This window comes from Mytilus trossulus, chromosome 9, assembly GCF_036588685.1.
Source record: "Mytilus trossulus isolate FHL-02 chromosome 9, PNRI_Mtr1.1.1.hap1, whole genome shotgun sequence".
Taxonomy (NCBI): Eukaryota; Metazoa; Mollusca; class Bivalvia; order Mytilida; family Mytilidae; genus Mytilus; species Mytilus trossulus.
In genome coordinates, this window is record NC_086381.1 from 7,398,076 (window position 1) to 7,416,727 (window position 18,652).

An 18,652-nucleotide genomic window follows, 5' to 3' on the forward strand; every position below is an offset into this window, starting at 1 on the left:
AATCTATTTTGTTATGATTTTTTCAGGGTTTTTTTTTAACAGGAATTTTGACTGAAATGTACCAATCATTTCGACCCTTTCAAAAAAGTTAAAATCTGATATTCAAGTGGAATTATTTTTTCATTTAATTTACTTTATGAAACAAACATAACACAGAAGATCTATCCTGAGGTTATATTTGATTCTTATAAAGTTTATAGGATTACTATACATATACGACAACATTTTAAATTGGATTTCTGCCATTTTACACTGCTTTTTATTCTGCAAACAAATAAACAATAATGCTATCTAACCATTTGATAAATACTGTGTTTAAGGCCTTTACCTGATATATATTTGTATTTTGCACATGCAAAAAATTAAAGCATTTAGAGAAAAAAAGAGAGATTTTGTAAGAACCTTGGAGCCCTTGTCTCTCATTATACTTTAGAAAGATTGTTTCTTAGGAGCCATCAGCTCCCACCATCACCATACATTAGAAAGAATGACTAGATAATGCTGTATTTATATGAAACTTTACTCTATATCATCATATTCACATTTATTAGGCATTTGATCCCTTTAGTGGCTCTTTTTACAACAAAAAAAAACAACTTAAAGAATAAAAATACTAGTAAGTTATACACATTTCAGCATAACTTACGATCAATGTAAATCCAAAGATTTTTTGTGAAAAGAGTCACATGTTTGGATTTAATCAACAAAGTATTGATTGAAAACTTCTTTCTATAAGCTTTAGCAAGTTTAAAAAATTCTGAATATGCATCATTCAAAAATTAATAAATCAAAGTTGGGTTGATGTAGTCCATTATTATTGAGCTGACAAATTCATGTGTAAAGCTATTTCAAATGCATAATAATTGTACATTCAAAATTAACTGAAATGCAGCATTAACATTATGATTTGAAAATTATGAGCAGGAAGTAAAACAGGAGTTAATATATATACAATAAACATCACCAAATATATATAGAATGAGGAACTGTAGGATTTATATGATATTATATTTACATAAATTGATCACTGGAATGAAAATCATGTGAAAATGATTAAATATAGACCTATGCTAATACATGACTTCCAACTATGACAATTTAAAACTATATATTTGTCAAGACATGGTGATATAGTAAATTTGCATATGAAACTAAAATAAAGCCAGCTTCATTCCCACTTTAAGCAAAAAGTGTAATATGCGCATAGGTATATACCCGAATCTTCCATGCATGTTGAAAATAAAAGCAGTCAAACCTTTCCTTACATTGCTTGTATATGTGTTCCATAACCAATTTTGAAGGATTTATGCAATAACCTGTTATATGGATGCTTTACACAAAAAATTAACAAAACTTGAAAACAAAAAAATTAACATAATAAAAATGATAGTTATATTGACAAAAAAGAAGAAACTAAATTTTACCAGACCACAAAATAAAATAAATTATAAAATAAAATATGAAATTACTTGTAAATTTTAATTCTTAACCTTTAAATGGTCTGAAACTTCTTTCTATAAACATTTTTTTTTAAATTTTAAATACAACTTTTAAAGAAATGACATTATAACACTTCATAAGATAAAAGAGAGATAAAGTTACTTTGACTGCAGGTTGATGATGATCTGAGATGTTAACATAAGAATGCTAATTATTGAGGCTAAATCAGGACAGCTTATGGAGAAGTTCCCAATACAATGTGAGAGCATGCCGCAACCCAAGATTATCACACGCAGCAACATACTTGAACTTCTCCATGACCCACTAGCACGAATGGCATTGGCAGCCCGTGTTAGCATCGTACTTCCTCGAGGGGATGATCTCAGTTGCACTTCATCAATAGAGTCAAGGGAATCGCGACTTGCTAGAGAAGCAAAAATATGAACAACACATAAGTAAGAAATAACTGTTTTCTTTTCCAAATATGAATTAAAAGAGATGTGGTGAAATTTAATAAGACAGAAATCCATCAAAACAAACCATTTTTTTTTTTAAATAACATTTTTCCCTATTTAGAACAGTTATTTCTATTTCCAATGTATAAGCAGTAAACTTTAGCCTAATAATTATGTATGTTTTTTAAATTTCAAATAGTGTTAAAAAAAACCTAAATGAAGCAAAAAGGATATATTAATCCATTGAAAGGAGAAATTGTACTTATATTAAGAACTTCAAAACAAATAATTTTAGAGAAAACCTGTTTTACTTTTACTGAGTTTGTTACATGTTTAGTTTACTGAATATACTTTGGAAAGTATAAATCATGAACTGTCTCAATTTTGTATACAACATATAAATGATTTCTTCTTTGAATCTAGGAATGGTAATTATGAAAACAAATTTCAGAAAGTAATTTCAGGATAAGTAATAATTGTAACAGTTCATAATTTTCACACATAACATCACAGCACACCATATCTGTCAGTTGATATCATATAATTTCCACTGTGATCATTTCCCCCAAATTTCAAAACTAGATAAACAACAGTAGCTTTATGTAAAACTTTATGTAAAGCTAATAAATCAATCAGTTTTAAACATTAAAGTATTCATTAACCCTAATTACTTGACAATTAAAATAAAATTTGAATATTACTTGGTTGTTTGTTAACCCCAACAACTGACAATTACAGTAACTAAATTGTTTATTCCATTATAAATGATTTGAACTGCGACCAATAGAAATCAACCTTATGCAAGTACAGTATATGGGTGAATGTATCAGACTAGGATTTATTTTGGAACAACCCAAAACGAAATAAAAGATGAATTTTAACTATTTTGTAGATTTTCAAACGGAAACTGACTTTCCATAGATATTTTTTCAACCTGAAATAGTATTAAAGATGAATTGATTTTCATTTGCATAAGGTCGATTTTTATTCTACTTGCCAGATTTTTGAAAAATGGTATCCAACAAATAATAATGAATCCCCAGTTTGTCATAATTTTATCATCCTAAATATGCATCAGATATTTGGCACTGGACATCAGGCACCCAACAATCATATACTTTTTTTATTTTTACATTCAATTGGAACAAACACATGCTTACATCAATCAAGCTCTGTTTATATTTTTTCAATATTGAAACACATAAAAATTCAAGCATAAGCAAACTGTTATCCTTTAAATTTATTTTGCTAATCTTGAAATTAACATAAATCCAAGGAGATTAACATACATCCAAGAAAATATCTCCTTGCATAAATTTGATCTTAAGAGAAAATCAAAATCAAAGACAAGAAAAACACTAAAATATATCTTTGCTAGTAACCGGTTTGACTATTGTAATCACAAAATTTGATCTGTGTGATACCATACCACTTCAGTATCTTGTTTTTTCCTTTGTCAATTTAGTGATAAATTCCCTTATTTCAACTGATTTGAAGATCTGGCACTTTTTTTTTTTTAGAAAATAGCAACTTCTATAAGCAATTTAAGCATTTCTCCATCATAATCACACAATAAATGAGTATAAATGACAAGCACCCAAAAAGCCTTTTATATAGTCCCTTCAGTGCTTCAATTATATTTTAGTAAGATCATTTTTAAGGCACCTATGCTTTTTAGGTAATGCAAAAAAAAATTGTACTGTTTATGATCTAGAGAAATATTTTACAAAAAACTCTTGAGCAAACTTTTATAAAGTCCATACAAGAATTTGAGTGTTCTCATTCAAAAGGCATATATCGTTTGCCAACAATTTTTCCCAATCAAATTAAGGTTTAATAAAAGAATTTCAGTTATATGAGAATCTTAAAATACATATAAAATGATGAAATGTTTTTAATTTATAAAATTTCTTGATAAATACAAACTTATAACCTATCAAATAAGCATTTTATTCTAATTTATACTTTTCCTAAAATAGCAGCAAGAAATTGTGCTCTAGAGGTCAGAGCTCTTTCAATGATGACCACAGCCTGGAATGGACAATCCTAGGCTTGGAACACTTCATTTTAATGTATATATAAAACTCAGAAGATCTTATAATGCTGGGCCCGTATGCATAAAGGTACTTCAGTTAAGATTTGTTTTAAACAGACAGATATTTTTACATGTCCAACAATAAATGAGTACTACAATCAGTTTTCTTAACTTAAGTGGTTTTATGCATACTGGTCCTGATACATAAGTTTTCAGTTTATAAAAAAATAAGAAGATGTGTGATTGCCAATGAGACATATAGAATCATATTAAATTATCAAAATATAACACTCAAATATTTACATCTAAACAATTTAAAGAAAAAAATTATACCAAATCTGAACCTAAAATTGTCATCATCGAGAGAGCACCTTATTAAGTGTAATTGAATATGATTGGATGCAGGATTTATATGTCATCTTTTTACTTACTGCTATATTCATAGTCATAATCATCTGAGAAATAAATGACAATGTCAAATATGTGTGCAAAATAGCAATACTTGTGTTATATATTTATGTTAAAGCCAAAATTAATCTGTTGCATACATTTATTTTTTTAATCAAATCAGGTATTCAAGATTTATTTTTAAAAAACTTAATAAGCTACATATGAACAAATTATACAATAATATAAACCATTAAAATTCAAGATTTATTATTAAAGCATTTACACAAAAAATTGTGCAATTCTTTTTTCTTTTTACTGGGCTTTAAACACAATATTTTGTTACATTTAAGAAATGTAAAAAGAAGAATCTGTATTTTGCACACAGTGCTTAACCATGCTAAACAAAAAGAGTAAGCTAAAAAAATAATAACAATAAAACCAAACCCACAAATGAAAAAAAAAAAAAAATGCTAAATCAAAAGTAGGTGCAAATTAGAAGATAAACATTGTGAATAATATCTCAACAAAGCTTTAAAATTGAAAATGTTCAGGTTATTCCTACACATTTAAGACATCATATTGTTTTAATTAAAACTGTGGATACATTATTATTTTCTGGGATACCAATTTTCGCAGATTTCACGAATTCAAATGTTTAAAAGGAATAACAAATTTATAGGCTTATATGTAAAATTTGGCGAAACGATGAAATCAAATATCCATGGAAACTGATACCCAAGAAAAATAAACATATCCACAGCATACAGCTCTTTTGAATAAAAAACAAATTATGTTTCAAAATTAAATAATTATCTGTCAATGTTTGACCAGTAACAGTGAGACCTGAGACTGTCATCTAAAACTGAGCATATCAAGAATGGGAAAATATATTAGTAAACCAGAAATTAGGTTTGAATTTTGTAAATATTTGCAATAATTCTAAGGTCTGTTAAATTTAGATAAGTTTTAACATCTTGGATGCTTTATCAAAATATATCTAAATATAATCTGTTTGAATTGGCTAAAAAAACCTCACAAAATTTAAATTATTTTAAAAACATTGGATTTTAAACCTAAATGTAAGATCTTGGTTAAATTTATTCCGATTATAATTGTACTTAGTCCAGTCCTACCTTGTTGCTCATACATATTAAGACACAACCCAAACAGAAATATTGTACATATTCAACACTACAGTGCTGATGTTCATATGTAAATCTTACATGATTGAGATTTGGGTTTAGTAGCTCTCTGTAAACTGCCAGTCTTTAAAGCTCTTCTGTTCATATCAGGGGTCTCTGGGACGTTGATTCCTGCCATCATTAGTGAGTCTAGACTCGTCAGTGAGTCGCTACAAGATCCACGATATCTCTCACTGTTTGGAGTAGCTGACACCAGACTGGAGAAATATCTCTCCTGTTCAATACTAGAAGATGTTTCACTGCCAGCTGTTCCTGTAGGGATACACAAAGTTACTTTAATGTTAAATACCCTGAAAGATTTGTTTGTTATAAATAAATTTACTCAAATAGATCAAAACATTATCTAATCCTCAAAATCAATATATCTATGAGCTACCAAAGAAAACCCTAAATAATGAACAAAATTATCAAGCATGTTTACAATCCAATATATTATATCTACTGTAAATTTAGAAATTATTGGGTGCATTATTATTGTGATTTTGTCATTTTAGACTAAAATGCGATCTTAATTTTTGCGATTTTGAGAAAAATCATGTTTAATTCATATAAAAAAATTCAAAATGTGAGTTTAAATTATTGCCAATGTTACCCTGTCGCATTTATCGCAATAATAAAGACATCGCAATAATTTCTGAATTTACAATACTTCAATATTTTTAATGAAGAAATTGAAACCTTACTTGCCATCCTGGGAATATTACTGACATCGTTTACATAACAAAAATCAAAGTGCTTGTGAGCAGAGATGGGAAATCAAATTGATTGTGAGCACTGATTGGTAAAGATTGCATTCTTTATGCAATGGGAAACAAAAATCAAAAGATAGAATTGTATTAAACTTTCAAAGGCAATACTATAAATTGAAGATATCTTCATTGTAGTAGGGTTCAACTACAATTATGGACAAAGGAAGGTGTTTTAATCTTTAATATTGCTTAAACAATGACATCATTGATATTTTTGGAACAAATACTAGAAAATTGATAAATATCAAGCAGCCAAATAAAGGTTTTGACTGAATGAATGCAATTTTATAGTCTGCTGTGTGGAATCCACACACCCTTACCTGATGTTGTGTCATGCTTTAACATTCCCATCAAACCTCTACTGTGGAAACCACTGGCCCTGATCAGTAAAGCTTTTGTCCTAGGATGCCTCCAAGTTATTACTGGGAATCTAAAACACACGAAAACAATTGCCTTATCATTTAGAAAAAAGTTTTCAAGTATTGTGGTTTCATTTTTATTAACTTCTGTAAATCATACATAATATTTTGATTTCTATATACGTAGACATTCAAATAAACATGTGTAACTTTGTGATTTTGTTACAATATCGGACAACAAATATTCCAATTCAAGATATGATGGACCAAGTTTATTTTGCTTCATACATATTTTTTCATCTATAAGTATACCCTTGTGTTAGGATTCATCCAATCCATAAATAACTTTTGTAAGAGTTCTTACAATATAAAATGTTATTTTGCTCAGGCTAATCTTCATATGACTAACTACTTTAGTGAGAAGTTTCTTTAAAATTCATCTAACAGTTTATCAGGAAGAGATGTGTTTGAAAGATCAACATTTATCTGAAAATTTAATCTCCCCTTCAAATTTTTGATCAAAATTATTCATCCTCAAACCCAGCTTCAGATGTTGTTCATGGGGGAAATTCATCAAAATGATATGAGGGTTTTGAAGGAGTTGTACTAACTGTCAGTGTCATCTGGTGAAAAACATATACAGGTAAATAAAAGAATAACAAGAGGCTGTCACAACGACAGCAAACCAGATTTATTAACATTTATTTGTGTCCTGGCAATATCACAAGAACCATTACTGATGAATGGTGAAAGTGAAAATTGTCAATATCAAATTTGACCTCCATTTTGTAGTCAGTATCAACATATTAAAATTAGAAAAGCTAAGATTGAATGGTTCATGAGTAAATGCAACAACGTGAATGGAAACACCATTTTACCATCTTTCAAGAACCATAATTCCTGAACGGTAAAAGTCAAAATCGTCATTATTAAACTTGACCTCTATTTTGTCATCAGGAACAACATGCAAAAATTTCAAAAGCTTTGGTTGAATGGTTCATGAGAAAATGCACGGACACGACTGGAAACACCATTTTTCAATCTTTCAAGAACCATTACTCCTGAACGGTAAAAGTCAAAATCGTCATTATTAAACATGACCTCCATTTTGTCATCGGTAACAACTTATTAAAATTTGGGAAGCTTTGGTTGAACAGTTCATGCGTAAATGCACGGACACGACTGGAAACTCCATTTTTCAATCTTTCAAGAACCATTACTCCTGAACGGTAAAATTCAAAATCACCATTATTGAACTTGACCTTCATTTAGTTGTCAGTAACAACATATTAAAATTTTCAAAGCTTTGGTTGAACGGTTCATGAGTTAATGCACAGACACCCCTTGATTGCCACCCGCCCGCCGTACATCCCCAAATCAATAACAGACATTTTTGTCACAAAAATCCGGTTAAAAATCTGTAGTTCCCTGAATCTAACTTGAATTATTTTGTTTTGAGTATATCTTAAAATAGTGTTTATGTCTTTGTGCAAAGTTTCAGTTGAATCCATTCAACAGTTAGACTTTACAGTAGTACTTTCATGGTCTGACAGGGTAATTTCTTTCTTTTTGGTATAATGATTTAAATTTCAAATGAACCAACTTAATTTTGTGAGAAATTGAAACTGGATTTTTTTTTTTATTTGATATAATATTTTCCAGAGTAATGATACACTACCTATATTGTCTGTGAGTACGAGCTAGTTTCTTTATGCTGTCATCTGTAACACTTAGAGGTACCACTATTAAAGCTGGGTAACTGAAAAATGAAATGTAACATTATCACATCATAGATAGCTTTAACCAAAACTTGATTCATGATTACATATTCTTTAATCAATCACTTTCAAATTGTTCAATAATAAATTTTATTTCTGTGTTATTTTTTTTATATATTTTATAATTCTTTTTTAAAATTCATTCATTAAATCCATGGTGGCAATTTTATCAGTTTTCAACAGTTTCCTAAGCTTATGAAATATTTATAATACATGCATTATCAAAGATGTAATTGGTTGACTCATACTATAGTAGATTCCCTAGTGGATTATTTTTTCAAGCACACTATTTTGATTTTTTAGAAATGTGAAGAATGCAATAATGCCAGGTTCACAGTTATAAAAATTCACATTCATAATTCAATTTCACTAATCACTTTTCCTAGAGGTCATGGATGTGCAACATGAAAGCCCTTATTGATTTCTGAATAATTAGAACTTGGAAGGACCATTTGTATTTGTAATCAGCGGATCAGTGAGTGGAGGGGAATCTGCCTATCACAGACTTCAAACTGATGAACAAATTATACCTTCTACAAACTGCAAAGTTAGCATTGACAGTAGATATTCTAAACTGTTCAGACTTGGGCTCCTGTCCATGGTGTGATGAAGACAGACTATTAAGTCCAAGTCTCTCGTAGTCATGGTAACCTGGTCTCTGTAATAACTTTTCTATTGTCTTGGGATCAGTTGTCCATGAAGAAGCATATTCTGACTCATCTACAACTGTAAAAAAAAATGTTTAATTCCCCAGATAATTATGAATAAAGAAATTAGAACAAGGTTAAAGAAATTAGAACAAGGTAAATATCTAAGTATCCTGTGAATTTTAGTTTAAATTTCCCAAGTGACATAAAAAAAAAAAGTTTATTAGTGTTTTATTTTGTCAAAAAATAAAAAAATCTAAAATTATTTTCAATACACATGTGCACTTTCGGGAATGCCATTAATGTTTCCCCCCTTAGGAATCTGTTACAATATCTAAGATCTTCACTTACTAGACAAGTCATCAAACATTTCACTATTTGGTCGTTCTGAGTCGCTGTCTGACCCTGCCGAGGATGACCTTGGTGACATGCTTCGTCTCTGCATAGATGGTGGTGGTTGAAGGACATATTTCTGTTTTCTGGCAGATTGTTTTGGTTTTATTCCAGCTTTTCTGGCTGTCTTCATCAATGTTTTCTTTGCAAAGTTCCTAACAAACAGTTAAATTTGTACATTTTAGAAAAGTATTTCACATGGTTTCCATTGTTTGACATATTTCACTTTATCATAAATAATTATAATTTATTTTCTAGGCTTGGTTTGTGTTTTAATACTTATTTCTATATGTTTATTATCATACAATATCCTACTAGTTGCTGTATACATCTCAACAACAAAAAGACACATTTTAATGATTTATATTACATTGACACGTCTTCAAAGCTTTTTCAGATATGGACCAATATAGCTCATTAAACAAATCTACACTTTTTATATAGATTAAACCATTGATTTCCTGTTTACACTAGTAATTTCTGGGACCCTTCAAAGCTTACTGTTCGTTGTGACCCAAGGCTCTGTGTTGAAGACTGTACTTTGACCTACAGTTGTTTACTTTTACAAATTGTGACTTGGATGGAGAGTTGTCTCATTGGCACTCATACTACATCTTATATCTAGATGTGTAAAATAGCTTACTTCAATGAAGCATTTTTCTCCTTATGTTTAACCATAGTTGGCTGCATGATAACTTGTCCAGTGAAAGCAAAAGCATGGAACACTGATGCAGGGTTCCTATATTTGTTAGCCAACTTTCTAAAGGTGTCAACATCTTCTGGTATAACTTCTTCATCAAACGCCAACCTCATCAACTGGAAAATAAACACAAATTCAAATTAACAGGCTAAAAAAATAAATAGGAAAATGTGCCCTTGGGACACAGATGATGCCTAGCATGCATATAATGTTATAAAGGGACAAAACTATGACAGAAATGTGTCATTAAAAGATGGAGGCATAGACATGAGTAAACCAGTAAACCCAATCCCTCCTGTGAGTTGAAATTTGAGGAATGGTACAAGAATTTGGTTTCTAGTCATATTCACTGGAATTAAACCTGTTTGTGTGAATTAAATATATCATATCTTACACATATTAATTAAAGTCTACATTGGGGTAGTATCTATGTTATACTAAGCTATTTTTGTCTTTAAATGATTCTTAAGTACAAATGTAATAGCTGAATCAGATCACTGAAAATTCATCACTTATAGGTGAATCTTTAGAGGATTGATTTGTTATAGAATAAAATAAATATATCTTAAAAATGTGAACCTTAACACAACACATTCATAGATTGTGTAACAAAGACATTCTATATCATTATATGTATTTTTTTGTACTTTTCACACTTATTTGCATGCTGACAGACAAAAAGAAGGCATTTAAATAAATATCTTACCTGGAATATATTAGCTCTGATTTGAATTCCATCCTTAGGTAGTTGATCTATATGTGGAGTATAACCTAGTTTGATTTGTTTTTCCTTTGTCATGGTAGATACTGGAAAATATCTCACAACCACTTGTTCACAAGCTGAAAAATATTATAACATGCATTATATAAGTTTCTAGATTACAAATGGCATTAAAGGAAAATATGTTTCTAAATTATTCCTTGTCAATGATCAAATTAACATGCATTTGAAAATTCATGGATTACAAAAGGCATTGAGGATAAATATGTTTCTTTACAATTTGTAGTTCATGATAACACTCACATTAAAGTAGTGAACTTAAATTTAAAATAGAAAACTATAAATTCTTAGAAAATAAAACATTCGTAGTCATTAAATGGGGCCATTTAAATATTATTTAGTTTGATAGTAACACTGTCCAATCAAAACTAACCAACAGGATCACATGGTATTCCTTTAAATATGATTCTATAGTTAGTAAGGAACACTGCCCCCTCTGCTGGTAACAGAGCCGGACCACCCAGGTTCCCTCCAGTCCCTTCCTCCCGACCATCAGGCAGCAGGTACACTCTCAAACCATCCATCACTACTTCTTCTCCTTGTAATAATGTAGGCTTCAATATCTTTGGCTGAAATGTATGACATTTGGTTGAGTTTTTATCACATTGGGGTCCAATATCAATTTAAGCCTTAATGAGAAGTTGTCCTTACACAGCACATTGACAAATGGACCGAGAGGGTGATTCTTATACCACACCCTTCTTCCAAATAAACTGTTTGTGAACACAAAATTATTTTTTTTTATCTGAAAACATTTTTCTATAAGAGCAGATAAATGAGCTAGAACAGAATTCAATAAAAATTCTAAGAAATGTTTCCAATGACAAGATCCTCATATTTAATTTTCATTGTTGGGTTTCTCTCTTGACTTCTTTATAACTTATTTCCTCTTGATAATATTATTCTATTTACCTTTTGTATCGGAGGTAATCTCTTACTCTCTCTGTGTACTGCCTCTAATGTTTCAACATGCATGGCTACAACTCCTAAAATGACCAATGATACATATCAGAAATACATGCAATCATCATTTATAAGATATTTTCAGGGTATTTGTACTTTCACTTTCTATTTGAATACTTTAACTGAAGACTTTTTGGAATAAAAAGTTTAGTACCATTACTCTGCATTTCAGGAACTAAAACTTGTTTGTACCATATCCAGAAAACACCTATGATAAGTGAAACCAGTTGACAACTTAAATTTTCCAGTTTCTTAAAAGTGTCACAGTCAAATAACTTCTTTCACGCTTACAGAGAAGCAAACGTATATTGAACCCAGCATCTTTATTCCTATTTAACAGATTGACTGACAAAATATTGTATACTAAATCTACTTGACAGGATGATTATATCTTCTATTAGAACAACTTACCAGGAACCATTGTGTGTAGAGCTTTGATGTGATCCTGTGTCACTTTACTATCATTACAGACTTTCTCTACAAATCTGGTAACAAACTTAATCACACCCGCCCCTGTGTCAGATACTTCTGTTTCATCAAACCCACTCTCTGCATCCACACTATCACTCTCAGCAATGCTAAAATTAATATTTAATCAAATTATTATGAATTTGCATTCAAATTCAAATTTAGATTAGTTTTCCACCTAAAACATATTGTAATATATCTCTCATCAATTTTCATTTTGCCAAGTTTTTTTAAGCTTTGTAATTTCATTCTAATTAAAAAAATTATCCAAACCTTTAACTGTAATAATTACAAAAAAGCTTATTAGTAATACACCTATTTTCAAAATACTCTTTTTTAACTGTCATATATAAGGTTTTTGTCGAAGTTTTGTAAGTTCCATGAATGATTGAGAAAGTCACTGATCTAAATGAACTTTAACCACAGACTGAACCTGAAGGTTGACAACATAAATGACTACAAAATATTTAAGATACAAACCTTGCTGTTATGTTACTGTTGCTATTACTCTCCCAGTCGGTGTAAGTTTTCAGACTTGTTTTGGTGTCCAGTGGGACCCTCATGTATACCATTCGATTGGCATAATGTATGGCTTGACTATAAACTGTTGATTCTTCATTGTTTATCATTTCTTCTTTCTTCTCCTTTGTCAGACTTGGCCATATTCGTAACTGAAAGTTATAAAATCATGATTTTAATTTTGAGTTAAATATGTGTTGTTCCATGCAGATAATTTTTCACACAAATCAGAAAAGTAGAAACTTTTTTCTTTTCATTTTCTTTTTTTTTTTAAAGTAGAAACTTTATCATTTGTGATTTCTTCAAAATTTTTACTTTAGCTGAAACATATGATAAATATATATTGTAAATTTTCACAGTTCATAAAGTAAAAAGTGATATAACCTATACTTTTTAAATAATACATTTTGTCAGGTGTAGTTTACAATAAGGTTTTAACCAACTAAAGACTTACCTGTTCAGCTGCTATTTCTAATGCACCAATCTCTCTGGGTCTAATACCTGATCTTCTCTTTGTATCGGGTGTTGTAGACTGTGTTTTATTCCACACTATTCCTAACTCATTTGGCTGAAAACAAAAATGGTACTATGTTTATATATAAATCACCTTCTTATCAAAATCTAAGTAATATATCATAGGATATCTTTAAGATGTATGAATACCCTTACACAATAAACCAATCTTTTGTTGTTTTTTGTGAACAAGTAACACAGGTTCCCTGAGTCAATCGATGTAAATTTAGTCATTGAACACACAATCAGTTCACGGAATTTGATGCGCATGTAATGGAATTTCATGCAACTGTCATACAAATGAGAGGTTTAGCTAGCTATAAAACCAGGTTCAATCCACCATTTTCTACATAAGAAAATGCCTGTACCAAGTCAGGAATATGACAGTTGTTATCCATTCATTTGATGTGTTAGAACTTTTGAATTTGCCATTTGATTTGGGACTTTCCTTTTTGAATTTTCCTCGAAGTTCAGTATTTTTGTGTTTTTACTTTTTTCATACTGTGAAATAACATAAGTATTGTGACACAAAAAGATGCAGGAATTTGAAAATTGTCCATGTTCTGCTCTTTAGGAAATATTAAATGAATGATTTTACTTCTTACCTAAGATAGCTTTCTTGGGCCTTAACTATAATCTATGATCTCTAATAGAACATTGAATGATTGAACTTGTATAAAGACTTAAATAAGACAATTTACACCCTACTGATTGAGATTATCTTAATCTTCATAGGCGGATCCAGAGGGGTCCCCTTTTGTAGGAAAAATTTGCTTGATAATATAGGGAATCACTGGAGCATGACTGGAGTGGGCCCCCTTCTTGTGAAAAGTTCTGGATCCCCCACTGATCTACATTTACTGCGGTTGCACTCATTTTCGTGGGTAACAATTTTCGTGGAATGAGGAAAACTTGCAGAAAACTTGGAGAAAATTTGTAGTTCTTTGAACACGTTTGCCCATTAAAAACATGAAAATTGGTATCCAACAAATAATAATGAATCCACAGTATATTGGTGACTTACATGTGTTGATGGACTACATGCTCCATCTTTAACTTCTTCATAATGAGGAGCATACAGCTGTCTGATTTGTTTTTGTACGTCCTGGTAGAATGCAGCCTCCCAGAACTGTAGAGTGGCCCACACAGCATGCTCCTGGACACAGGTATAGGCAAACTGTATCACTCCAGTGCATAATTTCTGTAAAGAAATACATATTTGTAATAAAAGTATTTGCTCCAATAAAAATAAAAATGTATAATCTGCATATATTATTAGAGCAATCAAAAGAAACCTGATTAAGATTCTGAATATAATTGAGAATCTAAACCTTTATAAAATCAGGCACCATTAATTTGAAGGAAACAAGTTCACATGTGCATCTTTAGACTTATATAATCTTGTGTGATACAAGATATTTTTTTATAAACTGTAAAATCAGAATTTCTAAAGAAATAATGAACACTCAATGTAAATTAGTACAATACTTACCCTACAGAAGGAGGTGGCCAGAGGTAATATGGCTGCTGCCACACCATTCTCATCCATATTAGAATCATTCTGTAATAAATCAATGTGAAGAGGTTACTCTCTAATTTCATAATACACAAAGTGTATTAATGTATAATGTTCCATGAAATAACAGCAAACTTTTTAAATGAAAGTTTGGTTAACAAAACTATTACTTTTTTCAACATTTGCAAAGTATTTTACAGTTACTGGTTCATTTACTTTTACCAGGATTTCCTTTTACTCATTTCCAATAGGAAAAGACACTCTCTTTAACTACTGACAAACATAACAAGTTTTTTGTCTATCAGCTCATAGATATATTTTGTTTTGGTTAAGAATATTCTACTGATAGATATTTTGAATTATTATTCAAATTTGGCCAAAAAATATCTTAAACTTGCACTGTTATCCATATATTGATTATTCTGATCGTAATGCTTATACAACCAGAATAAAACCCAAAAGGATGCCAAAAGGATGCCAAAACACCTATGCTTCTTCAAAGCAGTTAAGTACCATGAACATTCAATCAATTAGTCATGTTGTTATAATAACCTACCTGTAAAGCACAGTTAAGTAACTTGACCACCAGATCAAATTGTTGATGTTCTAACATAGCCCTATTACTACGTATATGATAGCTTAGTTCCTGTGTTAAAGCAATTCTAGCTACTCTACTCTTCAGTGCCCTCAATACTGCTGGAAATATCTGTAATGTTAAAAAAATATTAATTATGGCTGCAATCTCTGTAACAAATCTTGCCTTAAAGTGTCATGTCTATGTAAATTTTTCATTCATTCATATACTGTGTATTCATTAATATTCGTTGGATACCAATTTTCGTGGATTTTGTGGGAACAGGGGAATCACGAATTTAAATGTTCAACGAAATACAAATTTTCCAAAGGAATGCATGCAAACTTTTCCAAATCAACGAATTCAAATATCTTCCAATATGTGAGATTTTCGCAATCCACGAAAATTGGTACCCACGAAAATATTATAAATGAATCCACAGTAGACTTTGAGTGTAATTTGGTACTGCAAATTCAGCAATTAATGCGAGGTTTTTATTATTGCGAAAAATGCGACTGAGTTGTAAACGCAATAATTTAAACTCGCACTTTGAAATATTTTATATGAATTTAACAGGATTTTTCTCAAAATCGTAAAAATTAAAATCGCATTTGAGCCTAAAATGACAAAATCGCAATAATAAATGCACGCAATAATTTCTGAATTTACAGTATTTAAAGAGTCAAAATTATTTAGCCATTGCTTTTTGCTGGTTGAATATTTCATTGATCATGTGTTCTCCTTTTAATCTTGTGTTAACTTGTTTTCTTTTCTTTTTTGTGGTGAAAATAAAATTACAGCAACTACAAGGGGTACTTTTTACCGAAAAACTAATGATTTTCTTATCCCAGGCATAGATTACCTTAGCTGTATTTGGCACAACTTTTTGGACTTTTGGATCCTCAATGCTCTTCAACTTTTTACTTGTTTGGCTTTATAAATATTTTGATATGAGCGTCACTGATGAGTCTTATGTAGACGAAACGCGCGTCTGGTGTACTAAATTATAATCCTGGTACCTTTGATAACTATTTACACCACTGGGTCGATGCCACTGCTGGTGGACGTTTCGTCCCCGAGGGTATCACCAGCCCAGTAGTGAACACTTCGGTGTTGACATGAATATCATTAATGCGGTCAATTTATAAATTTCCTGTTTACAAAACTTTGAATTTACCGAAAAACTAAGGATTTTCTTATCCCAGGCATAGATTACCTTAGACGTATTTGGCACAACTTTTTGGACTTTTGGATCCTCAATGCTCTTCAACTTTTTTCTTGTTTGGCTTTATAAATATTTTGATATGAGCGTCACTGATGAGTCTTATGTAGACGAAACGCGCGTCTGGCGTACTAAATTATAATCCTGGTACCTTTGATAACTATCATCTTATGACTGCAGAAACAGATAGTTTAAATAGTGGTGGATAATTAAAATTGTAATAGATAATTTACATTGTAATAAACTATCTACATTGTAATAAATTATTTACATTGTAATAGATAATTTACATTGTAATATATTATTTACATCTAATAGATAATTTACATTGTAATATATTATTTACATTATAACAGATAATTTACATTGTAACATGATTTTAAAAACTTACAATTCTGCCATCTGAGATCTTATTTTCAAATATAAAATTAACACAATTCCTGAGGACTTCAAGCCTTCTGGCATTGTTATCTACCATCCTCTGTCTTTCTGTCAGTGTGGCTGAGGGGGGACCTATAGGGACTATCCGTAACTGATGTGGTCTCATATTACTAAATCTGTTAATAATGAAAAACTTTCTTAACAAAATACTTCATAAGCTAAATGAGCCTTATTACTGTGAAGCTAAGTAAGAAAAAAATTAATGATGATAAATTACCAGGACACTTTAAACCAATATCAAAATAACAGATCAATTTGTCACAATTTAAAATTTAACAGCAATGAGGTAAACTTTATAAAGTTTTAATGAATCTCTCATTCTAATACAAATATACTTTGCATGCATCTGGCAACAAAAAATTATCAATAGAGCTTGCCGACTTTTTTATTTTATAGTTGATAATTCCAGAATTTTGCAACTTAGTAATGTTTGACTATAAGATCACGAACTATGACTTAATATTTTTAATGTAATACTAGAACACACCCGTGATATCGCGGGTCCGTGACTGAATTAAGGTATATAACTATGCGCAAGCCTAATTATAGTATTAGTATTGTCATCTGATAAAGTCATGCCGATTATAAGATACACAGTTTTTCTCTGCTTTCAAATCTTTCTGTTTGAACCCGTCGAACTCTTACTGATTAAAATACTACAATAGGTAGCTATTTGACAATTTAGTAGTGTCAACCCTGTGATTATGACCCGTGTATATAGCATATTAACCCTGAATACACCGTTTGGTGGTGTGCCTGTCAGATGCGGAACGTACAGATTAGGTAATAGGTAACAGGTGAATATACTATTGGTATCGGTATCGGACTCGACCCAGAACTTCTTAATTATTGGCAATATTAATTACGTGGAAAACAAAAGGGCCTGGAGTGGTGTAATTTTCAATCTACACCTTTGTACTATATTAGTGATATATAAAGTTGAAATCTTTGATTCGTCGTTTTTACGTGATGACGGCTGAAAAATTGGACTTCGTAATTTTAGTATTATAGATAATTCCTTACTTAGATTTCAGATTGTTTTTAGCAATGCCCTCGTCAATAACTTCCTGGACATGTAACCAGTCTAGGTATGGGAACTGTGGTTGATGTATTCTCTTGTAGGCTTCCTCTGTTGGTTTTGGCACTTTCTGGACGTATGGTTGAGGATTAGGATATTCCTACAAACATTTAAACAATGGTATACTATATAAATATTTTATAAACTTTTTAAAAAATTTCAATATGTATGAAATGTTTGAAGCTAGCCAGTCAGCCTGAGTTACTACTAATTTTTGAAACTAAAATGCATACTTCAACCAACTTAACATGTGTTAAAAATATGTTAAAAATATTTTCACAGTATCCCAATTATCCAATGATTATTTCAAGTTTTATGGTTGCTTGAAACTAATTCTGATCTCACATTAATATAAGTTTGTGTTAGTTTTTTACCATGGATTTGTTATGGATTTGAAAATCACCAGGAGATGTTTTTTATTTATAGCAC

General features: G+C 30.5%; 1 protein-coding gene across 9 annotated transcripts in view; it reads right to left on the reverse strand.

Annotated features, from left to right (window-relative positions):
* LOC134685047 (myotubularin-related protein 13-like) overlaps positions 1-18,652 on the reverse strand; it is a 64,030-nt gene that overhangs the window by 17,229 nt on the left and 28,149 nt on the right. For 3 of the 9 annotated variants that reach the window (XM_063544419.1, XM_063544417.1, XM_063544416.1), the window contains exons 13-31: positions 18,169-18,323; positions 17,096-17,261; positions 15,465-15,614; positions 14,885-14,953; positions 14,417-14,593; positions 13,334-13,447; positions 12,841-13,031; positions 12,304-12,470; positions 11,842-11,915; positions 11,303-11,498; positions 10,855-10,988; positions 10,092-10,264; positions 9,407-9,603; positions 8,939-9,134; positions 8,309-8,389; positions 6,592-6,701; positions 5,544-5,774; positions 4,362-4,385; positions 1,745-1,864 (exon numbers count right to left, since the gene is read on the reverse strand). In XM_063544419.1, coding sequence (XP_063400489.1) covers positions 1,745-1,864; positions 4,362-4,385; positions 5,544-5,774; positions 6,592-6,701; positions 8,309-8,389; positions 8,939-9,134; positions 9,407-9,603; positions 10,092-10,264; positions 10,855-10,988; positions 11,303-11,498; positions 11,842-11,915; positions 12,304-12,470; positions 12,841-13,031; positions 13,334-13,447; positions 14,417-14,593; positions 14,885-14,953; positions 15,465-15,614; positions 17,096-17,261; positions 18,169-18,323 — 2,725 coding nt within the window. The remainder of the gene's footprint in view (positions 1-1,744; positions 1,865-4,361; positions 4,386-5,543; positions 5,775-6,591; positions 6,702-8,308; positions 8,390-8,938; positions 9,135-9,406; positions 9,604-10,091; positions 10,265-10,854; positions 10,989-11,302; positions 11,499-11,841; positions 11,916-12,303; positions 12,471-12,840; positions 13,032-13,333; positions 13,448-14,416; positions 14,594-14,884; positions 14,954-15,464; positions 15,615-17,095; positions 17,262-18,168; positions 18,324-18,652) is intronic. The other 6 variants (XM_063544420.1, XM_063544418.1, XM_063544423.1 and 3 more) reach the window with 3 other exon arrangements.